Source organism: Salvelinus sp. IW2-2015, unplaced genomic scaffold (assembly GCF_002910315.2).
Source record: "Salvelinus sp. IW2-2015 unplaced genomic scaffold, ASM291031v2 Un_scaffold2666, whole genome shotgun sequence".
Classification (NCBI taxonomy): Eukaryota; Metazoa; Chordata; class Actinopteri; order Salmoniformes; family Salmonidae; genus Salvelinus; species Salvelinus sp. IW2-2015.
Genome location: NW_019943972.1, coordinates 45860 through 56276, shown reverse-complemented (window position 1 = coordinate 56276; position 10417 = coordinate 45860). Strand labels below are relative to the sequence as shown.

Sequence of the window (10417 nt, the reverse complement as noted above, 5' to 3'; positions counted from 1 at the left end):
GCTCACCTTGTCTTCTCCGGACAAGCTTTTTTCCGGATGCCCCAAACAATCGGAAAGGGGATTCATCAGAGAAAATGATTTTACCCCCAGTCCTCAGCAGTCCAATACCTGTACCTTTTGCAGAATATCAGTCTGTCCCTGATGTTTTTCCTGGAGAGAAGTGGCTTCTTTGCTGCCCTTCTTGACACCAGGCAATCCTCCGAAAGTCTTCGCCTCACTGTGCGTGCAGATGCACTCACACCTGCCTGCTGCCATTCCTGAGCAAGCTCTGTACTGGTGGTGCCGTGATCCCGCAGCTGAATCAACTTTAGGAGACAGTCCTGGCGCTTGCTGGACTTTCTTGGGCGCCCTGAAGCCTTCTTCAAAACAATTGAACCGCTCTCCTTGAAGTTCTTGATGATCCGATAAATTGTTGATTTAGGTGCAATCTTACTGGCAGCAATATCCTTGCCTGTGAAGCCCTTTTTGTCCAAAGCAATGATGACGGCACGTGTTTCCTTGTAGGTAACCATGGAAGAACAATGATTGCAAGCACCACCCTCCTTTTGAAGCTTCCAGTCTGTTATTCGAACTCAATCAGCATGACAGAGTGATATCCAGCCTTGTCCTCGTCAACACTCAAACCTGTGTTAACGAGAGAATCACTGACATGTCAGCTGGTCCTTTTGTGGCAGGGCTGAAATGCAGTGGAAATGTTTTTGGGGGATTCAGTTCATTTGCATGGCAAAGAGGGACATTGCAATTAATTGCAATTCATCTGATCACTCTTCATAACATTCTGGAGTATATGCAAATTGCCATCATACAAACTGAGGCAGCAGGCTTAGTAAAAATGTATATTTATGTAATTCTCAAATGTTTTGGTCACGACTGTATGTCAAATGTGAGTATTGTTGTTTTTCGAACTTTGTCTTGTCTTTTTTAAATTTGCTATATAGCATGATAGTGTCACTATCCATTAATTAGACCAACCGCTCATCCAGGCTCAGCACCACGTTGGTCTGGTCCAGGACACGTAGGCTCCTCTTGCCCTTGCTGGGGGGTAGCGTGCGCCCCAGGCTGTTCCTCTCCTGGCAGGCCTGTCCCAGGCTGCCCCGGGGTATCCTCTGGGTCTTCTGGGGAGGCTTCTCCACTGTACACTCCTTAGCAGAATTGTGTTGACTTATTAAGGGACTCAGGCTGTGTTAGAAATGGCACCCTAWTCCCTATTTAGTACACTGCTTTTGACCAGGGCCCATTGGGCTGATGTAGTGCATTATATAGGGAATAAAGAGCCAATTCAAACATAATCGAAGATACCCATTAGTACATCAGGACTTACCTTCCTGAGTTGACTCTCAAACACACAATAGTCGAAAAAACAAAATATGAAGCACAAAAAATAAACCCTTTTCGATACACAGGCCTTGATAAATAAATAAACAAATATGAACAAAATCTTGAATAAACCCAGCAAAATTCAGGAATTTCTTAAAGAGCAACTGCTTTTAAAAAGCAACAAATCCCTTTTAAACCTGTGGCATTTTGTTTTTTCGGCTATTGTGTGAGCCAGAAAAAGGTTTTCTAGTGTCAGACTACAAAGTGTAAATAGGATAATTTTGCTCATAAAGTCAGTCTAAAACAGAGTTTGGAACATCTGTGCRTCAATGGGTAAATGAAGATAGGGTTTTGATTTGATGATGTCCATTAGTCCACTAACATGGGGTGAACAGCTGCGGTGAATACTCTCTACCCCATAGCATAGACAGCAGGTAGCTTATTTAAACAGTCTCACTAATAGCCATAATGGCGCTGTACAACGTGACCGTGTGTGTGTTTGAAAGAGTATTTTCCAGTAAGAAACCATTTGTTTACCTTTATTAGACAACTTTGTTCCAATATTTCTGTAATTCAGTGATATTTATTCCCATAGTAATTCATTATGGATCCATAACTAAATAAACAAACATCGGTATTTTGAAAGAGTATTTTTATCATTATTTTATTAACGAAAGCATAAAGATGCCATTATTAGTTACATTGTTTTAGTTTGAACGTGCAGACTGGCACTAAGAACAGCGGGAACGTTTCCCTAGTCAGCAGCATTATTAGTGCAATGCCCCTTAAAGTGTTGTTCTGTGCTACCCAGTGTGGCGGGGTGGGGGACCACCCCCCTTCCTCCCCCATGGACTAGGTCTGTCTTCTGTGCGAGGCTCTGCAGCCCAAACCCATGCCGCCTGCCCTCGTGCCTTGAACCTCATGCRCTTTCAGTGGATACAGCTGGAGAACGGCAAGGCAATCCCATTGTGCGCCACTCTGGAACCATGACCAGTATATACAGTTGAAATCGGAAGTTTACATACACCTTAGCCAAATACATTTAGAATCAGTTTTTCACAATTCCCGACATTTAATCCTAGTAAAAATTCCCTGTCTTAGGTCAGTTAGGAGCACCACTTTATTTTAAGAATGTGAAATGTCAGAACAGTAATAGAGAGAATGATTTATTTCAGCTTTTGTTTCTTTCATCACATTCCCAGTGGGTCAGAAGTTTACATACACTTAATTAGTATTTGGTAGCATTTTGGGTAGCCTTCCACAAGCTTCCCACAATAAGTTGGGTGAATTATGGCCCATTCCTCCTGACAGAGCTGGTGTACCTGAGTCAGGTTTGTAGGCCTCCTTGCTCGCACATGCCTTTTCAGTTCTGCCCACAAATTTTCTATGGGATTGAGGTCAGGGCTTTGTGATGGCCACTCCAATACCTTGACTTTGCTGTCCTTAAGCCATTTTGCCACAACTTTGGAAGTATGCTTGGGGTCATTGTCCATTTGGAAGACCCATTTGCAACCAAGCTTTAACTTCCTGACTGATGTCTTGAGATGTTGCTTCAATATAAAAACACAAATTTTCCTTCCTCATGATGCCATATATTTTGTGAAGTGCACCAGTCCCTCCTGCAGCAAAGCACCCCCACAACATGATGCTGCCACCCCCGTGCTTCACGGTTGGGATAATATTCTTCGACATGCAAGCCTCCCCTTTTTTCCTTCAAACATAACAATTAGAGGTCGACCGATTAATCAGAATGGCCGATTAATTAGGGCCGATTTCAAGTTTTCATAACAATCGGTAATCTGTATTTTTGGACACCGATTTTAAAATATATATTTTTTTTTAACATCTTTATTTAACTAGACAAGTCAGTTCAGAACACATTCTTATTTTCAATGACGGCCTAGGAACGATGAGTTAACTGCCTTGTTCGGGGGCAGAATGACAGATTTTTACCTTGTCAGCTCGGGGATTCGTTTTTGCAACCTTCCGGTTACTAGTCCAATGCTCTAACCACCTGCCTTACATTGCACTCCACGAGGAGCCTGTTACGCAAGGGCAKCAAGAAGCCAAGGTAAGTTGCTAGCTAGCATTAAACTTATCTTATAAAAAACAATCAATCTTAACATAATCACTAGTTAACTACACATGGTTGATGATATTACTAGTTTATCTAGCGCGTCCTGCGTTGCATATAATCGATGCGGTGCCTGTTAATTTCTCATTGAATCACAGCCTACTTCAACAAATGGGTGATGATTTAACAAGCRCATTTACGAAAAAAGCACTGTCGTTGCACCAATGTACCTAACCATAAACATCAATGCCTTTCTTTAAGTATATATTTTTAAACCTGCATATTTAGTTAATATTGCCTGCTAACATGAATTTCTTATAATTATGGAAATTGTGTCACTTCTCTTGCGTTCCGTGCAAGCAGTCAGRGTATATGCAGCAGTTTGGGCCGCCTGGCTCATTGCGAACTGTGTGAAGTCCATTTATTCCTAACAAAGGCCGTAGTTAATTTGCCAGAATTGTACATAATTATGACATAATATTGAAGGTTGTACAATGTAACAGCAATATTTAGACTTAGGGATGCCATCTGTTAGATAAAATACGAAACGGTTCCGTATTTCACTGAAAGAATAAACGTTTTGTTTTCGAAATGATAGTTTCCGGATTCTACCATTTTAACGACCAAAGGCTCGTATTTCTGTGTGTTATTATGTTATAATTAAGTCTATGATTTGATAGAGCAGTGTGACTGAGCGATGGTAGGCACCAGCAGGCTCGTAAGCATTCATTCAAACAGCACTTTCGTGCGTTTGCCAGCAGGTCTTCGCAATGCTTCAAGCATTGCGCTGTTTATGACTTCAAGCCCATCAACTCCCGAGATTAGGCTGGTGTAACCGATGTGAAATGGCTAGCTAGTTAGCGGGGTGCGCGCTAATAGCGTTTCAAACGTCACTCGCTCTGAGACTTGGCGTAGTTGTTCCCCTTGCTCTGCATGGGTAACGCTGCTTCGAGGATGGCTGTTGTCGATGTGTTCCTGGTTCGAGCCCAGGTAGGAGCGAGGAGAGGGACGGAAGCTATACTGTTACACTGGCAATACTAAAGTGCCTATAAGAACATCCAATAGTCAAAGGTATATGAAATACAAATTGTATAGAGAGAAATAGTCCTATAATAACTACAACCTAAAACTTCTTACCTGGGAATATTGAAGACTCATGTTAAAAGGAACCACCAGCTTTCATATGTTCTCATGTTCTGAGCAAGGAACTTAAACGTTAGCTTTTTTTACATGGCACATATTGCACTTTTACTTTCTTCTCCAACGCTTTGTTTTTGTATTATTTAAACCAAATTGAACATGTTTCATTATTTATTTGAGGCTAAAATTATTTTATTGATGTATTATATTAAGTTAAAATAAGTGTTCATTCAGTATATTTGTAATTGTCATTATTACAAATAAAAAATAAAATTGGCTAATTAATCGGTATCGTCTTTTTTTGGTCCTCCAATAACCGGTATCGGCGTTGAAAAATCATAGTCGGTCGACCTCTAATAACAATGGTCATTATGGTCAAACAGTTCTATTTTTGTTTCAACAGACCAGAGGACGTTTCTCCAAAAAGTACGATATTTGTCCCCATGTGCAGTTGCAAACCCTAGTCTGGCTTTTTTATGGCGGTTTTGGAGCAGTGGCTTCTTCCTTGCTGAGTGGCCTTTCAGGTTATGTTGATATAGGACTCGTTTTACTGTGGATATAGATACTTTTGTACCGGTTTCCTCCAGCATCTTCACAAGGTCCTTTGCTRTTGTTCTGGGATTGATTTGCGCTTTTCGCACCAAAGTACGTTCATCTTTAGGAAACAGAACGCGTCTCCTTCCTGAGCGGTATGACGGCTGCGTGGTCCCAATGGTGTTTATACTTGCGTACTATTGTTTGTACAGATGAATGTGGTACCTTCAGGCGTTTGGAAATTGATCCCAAGGATGAACCAGACTTGTGGAGGTCTACAATTTTTGTCTGAGGTCTTGGCTGATTTCTTTTGATTTTCCCATTATGCCAAGCAAAGAGGCACTGAGTTTGGAGGTAGGGCTTGAAATATATCCACAAGTACACCTCCAATTGACTCAAATGATGTCAATCAGCCAATCAGAAGCTTCTAAAGCCAAGACATAATTTTCAGGAATTTTCCAAGCTTTTTAAAGGCAGTCAACTTAGTGAACCACTGGAATTGTGATACAGTAAGATATAAGTTAAATAATCTGTCTGTAAACAACTGTTGCAAAAATGACTTGTGTCATGCACAAAGTAGATGTCCTAACTGACTTGCCAAAACTAGTGTGTTAACAAGACATTTGTGAAGTGGTTGAAAAACGAGTTTTAATGACTCTAACCTAAGTGTATGTAAACTTCCGACTTCAACTGTATTGTCCTGCTAATAACAGGGTTAATAATATATCTGTAAGAATATCCAAGGGGTTTTTATATAATTATAAATTAATAATAATCGCTTTGTTTAAACAATTATATTTTGGAGATGATTTTGTTTTCAAATAACGTAAAATTAGTGAGAAAAAGGCCATTCTTGAACATGGGATGAGACATTGTTACTAATTTGTAAATAAAGCCAGTTTGTTATTTAGAATAATTTATTTCTGTTTTTAGAGGGAGAGAAACCAAAAACCTAGTCATCTCAGTCTCCCAGTCGAGGCCGGCACGGGTATTGAACCAGCATCTGTAGCAACACAGCTTGCACTGCCTTAGACCGTTGCGCCACTCAGACGCTGTGCAACGTGCCCGGTCGGGAGTGGCCTACACTACTACAGTAAGAGAAAAATAATCCTAACAAAATAAAATAATGAAAACCTTAGTGTAAAAACAGTTTTAGTAAGTAATACTGAAGTCGTGCACAGTTATCAGTTTCTATTTAGGTTTATGCAGGTTTATCCAAAAGCATAATCAGTGCTCTAACTCCCCCTTGCGCTGGTCTGGAGCAATGAAGTTGTGATGCAGGGTACCGTACTTAAACACAAATTAACTCTAAGTAACGAAGGATAATCTCAAAACTTTTAGTGGAACAACCACATTACAAGAGTGAAATCAGTTTTTTCTAATGAGCAACAGAAAAACACACGTGACAGTCGGAATGTTCAGTGGCTCTTTAAACATATGTATATTTACCCTGACCACCATGTAGAAGCGCCAGTCCTCCCTGAATCCTCCACTGGACTTCTCCTGGCTCCACAGGGCAGAGCTCATGGCTTTAGGGGCTGGGGCAGCTGGGGCATAGCAGGGGGAAATACAGGGTCCGCCTGTCTAACTAACCCAATATGAAGCCCCTCTCGCTTCCCTTTATGGCCGTTCCTCTATCCCCAAAGCAGTGACAAGGGCATAGCAAGGGTGAGAGAAACTAGGCCTACCACCTGAAGGGAAGTTTGTCTGGTTAGAGAGTAGACAGAGAGGGTGTTATGGTCGCTCACAGGCTCCTGCTGGCCTGGGGTGCCCTCATAACGGTCTCAACTGTCTGCCTGCATGCCTCAATGTACTTCGAAGGACCTGTGTATGAAAAGAAAGGCATGGTGTTATTATGACAATGTTGTTAAAAGGTAATGGAAAGCCTCCAGGTTAATTCTATTAAATCACTGACTTATAAATCCCAGGTCAATTTCTCTCCCCCCCAAAAAAAATTGGCCTATGGCTAGGCTATATTAACCCAAATAAGTATTGAGTTGTTTTTCAAAGATTTGCAAGAAATTGGCCTTTTCGGGAAAAGAACAAAACATTTAGGCAATAGAAATCTGGGATAAGCTCTGAATAAATKGCATTCAAAGATTAAAATTGGTATCTAAACAAACAGGATGTAGCCTCATTAGAATGTAGGCCTAATATCTGAGTGAAGCCTGATTGCACCATTAGCTACAGGCTGCTACTGTACCTCATAAAACTGACGGTGAAAACCAGTTGAGCACAAACATGATTAGGCCTAACCTAGTGTACTACCGGTATCTTGCAACCAAATAGGCCCAAAAAAATKTACTACCTGTATTCTGATTCCTGACAAACCTATTTGACATAAGGGTAAAATCGATTTGAATTCAATCGCTTTTTGACAGCTCCCCTTTTGATTTGAACGAAACCTTCCATACATATTTGCCCACTGTAGAAGTGCTCAGAAAGTGACTTTTTGTAGCTGAATGCCAAAACATTCTGGAGATAAAGGTTCTCAAAGTTGACTTTCTTTGCATACCCCACCATACCATGAAACATCAATGTCTTCATCACTGGAAAAAATAAAGAGTTTGGGATTGATATAATTTAAAAGCTTACAAACAGGGTTGTCAAACTATTTAATAGTTTCTGGAAAAAGAAAATGGCAATTATATTACATTTCTTTTCAAGAAATAATAAAATAGTTTGACAAGCTTTTAAATGATATCAAGCTGAACCGCTTATCTTTTCCAGTGATGAAGACACGGATGTCTCATGGTATGGTGGGGTATGCAAAATGGATCAACTTTGAGCACTTTTATCTCCTGAATGTTTTGGCATTCAGGTACAAAAAGTAACTTTCTTAACACTTCTTCCATGGGCAAACATGGAAGTGCATAGAAAATTGACAGGGATGCTGTCCAAAAACKGATTGAATTCAAATGGCTTTACCCTGAAGGCAATTTTGAAGCAGGCAGATAATATGCTCAAAACCTGTTGATACTCTCCTCTTAAGATGAGAAATGGGTGATGCCACACAGGCCTTGGTACTACTGTCAGTATTAACAGAAATGGAATCTAAGCCAAGCGTTATTCAAACACACTGTTATAAACATGTTACTCAAAACACATTTTGGACTTCCCCTAGCTATGTGTTAAGGGAGCTGTGAGGGGGAATTCACAGACTAAAGCAGTCAAACGCCTCTTCCTGACAAACAATAGAGTCACCTGTATTACAGTGGCGACTTGTTTGACAAACCCAATATGAAAGGGGGATCCAAGCACCACTGACATGACTCCTCTTTATGGTTCTCTGGCCACTCTCACATCTAGGCTATTCACACCTCATGTCTGTGCATCAAGCAAGCAACTTTAGGCTCTCGAGTGGCGCAGCAGTCTAAGGCACTGCATCTCAGTGCTAGAGGCTTCACTACAGACCCTGGTTCGATTGCAGGCTGTATCACAACCAGCCATGATTGGGAGTCCCATAGGGCTGCGCACAATTTGCCCAGCGTCGTCCAGGTTAGAGTTTGGCCGGGGTAGGCCGTCATTGTAAATAAGAATTTCTTCTTAACTGACTTGCCTAGTTAAATAAAGGTTAAATAAAACCTTCTTTAAAAAAAAAAAATCTATGACAGGGTGCAGCTGTGTTAGCCTTGGTTTGCATTGCAACTCCTCTTAGGCTGTGTATCTGTGCTTAACATCAATTTTCACATTTCAAATTTCACAGAGGACTTGTTGTTTATCATGCAATGTTGACCATGCCCCTATTTGAGCTTGAGGAGTGAGCATGGAGTGAGCAAAAGAACGTGACAGAATTTTACTATGTTGTGATGTTATTCTAGCAGTCTACCATAAGGAAGGAGTGGCCTTTTGCCCTTTCAAAATACACATTATTGAATGACCCTTGGTCAACAACATGCACTACTGCATGTCAGATAATGCCCAAGTAAGAAGCACTGCTTACTTGGGCATTATCTGACATGACAACTACATCTGAAAGTAGCCCACTGGTCCCGTTTGCTTTGCCTTTTAACAGTGTGAATGTGTGATGTATAACGTAGCCACGTACTGATGGTGCTGACATTACATTTACATTTAAGTCATTTAGCAGACGCTCTTATCCAGAGCGACTTACAAAATGACATCCTGAATATAAAATGACTGGGATGCAACACTGACTATCTAAACAACACACCATCATGTTTCCATTTTCAATCACAACATTCAAAAGCCCCAACAGATTAAATACAATATTATTAACAGCAGAGTAATTGTATCATTATTGCAGTTGTCTTGCAAGTTCCATCAGTGACATCACTGAATAAAGCCAGTCAGCAGCAGCGAGTGATGATGACGCGTGAGAGAAGAAGGAAGAATGTGTCACTGCCAGGCCTTGCTAAATCATGGCTGAGGAAGGACACTCATTGAGAATACACCCATGGAACATGTCAATTAGTGTAAAACAGCACATATACTAGCACATGTTTGCTGTAGGGCTAACTAGCCAGTATAGCAAACCATGCAATCTGACGTATGACGAGGAAGCAAACACGAAATGTAGCTATCATTTTGACATAACGTCGTTAGCTAGCTCGTTTTCTTACCTTATTCAAACGTCAGTTCGGTGCTGGAGTGTCATGTCACCTGCTCATTCCAATGCTGTCCTTTAGTAGCTGAGGTTTTGATACGTTTGTACAATTAACTGGCTAGTTTGTTGATAGCAAACCAGCTGAGAACTGATATGACAGCCTCGAAATTAGCTAGCCAAAGTAGCTAGTATTGCTGGCTAGCTAGCTGCCACCATGCAACACAGAGCATGGTATCTACGGCATTTAATGTAGATAACTATTTTTCTGAACGACTCTTAGACTATACTATTAAATACTGACAGACAAACGAAGCAGCCCTTATAGCGAGAGGAATAAATATTATTTACAGAACCAATAGACACCGAAATGTGTGTCGCCTGAGATTGTGCCAATTAAAAAAACATTGGCCAATCTGCATCCATCACAAGTGCCAATTGGCTGGGCTTCAGGTTAGTCATTAARTCCCACCCCCCGGGGTTTTCCCACGAGTTTGGTTGACGGGTATTGAAGAATCTGCGAATGAGGGGTTGTCTACTAGCATTTTCAAAACCGTGCTACTAGTCTCTGGCAGACGGTCTTCACTAGTTACCACAGCCACAAAGTCTTAAAACCCACATATTTCTACGATGTATCTTCTTAAAAAGTGAATATAAACCTAGCCATAACCTTAACCACACTGCTAACCTTATGCCTAACCTTAAATGAAGACCAAAAGGCACATTTWCGTTTTCGTGAATTTTTACGGAATTGCCCATTTTGACGCTGTGGTAACTAGTGATAACCC

General features: G+C 40.9%; 1 protein-coding gene across 4 annotated transcripts in view; it reads right to left on the bottom strand.

Moving 5' to 3' along the window:
- LOC112074514 (ubiquitin carboxyl-terminal hydrolase CYLD) overlaps positions 1–10086 on the bottom strand; it is a 30046-nt gene extending 19960 nt beyond the window's left edge. Inside the window, exons 1-3 of one of the 4 annotated variants that reach the window (XM_024141677.2) lie at positions 9649–10086; positions 6515–6889; positions 973–1139 (exon numbers count right to left, since the gene is read on the bottom strand). In XM_024141677.2, the coding sequence (XP_023997445.1) occupies positions 973–1139; positions 6515–6592 (245 nt within the window). In that variant the 5' untranslated portion in view covers positions 6593–6889; positions 9649–10086. Of the gene's footprint in view, positions 1–972; positions 1143–6514; positions 6890–9648 lie in introns of all 4 variants that reach the window. The other 3 variants (XM_024141676.2, XM_024141679.2, XM_024141678.2) reach the window with 3 other exon arrangements.
- Between the last annotated feature and the right edge of the window lie 331 nt (positions 10087–10417).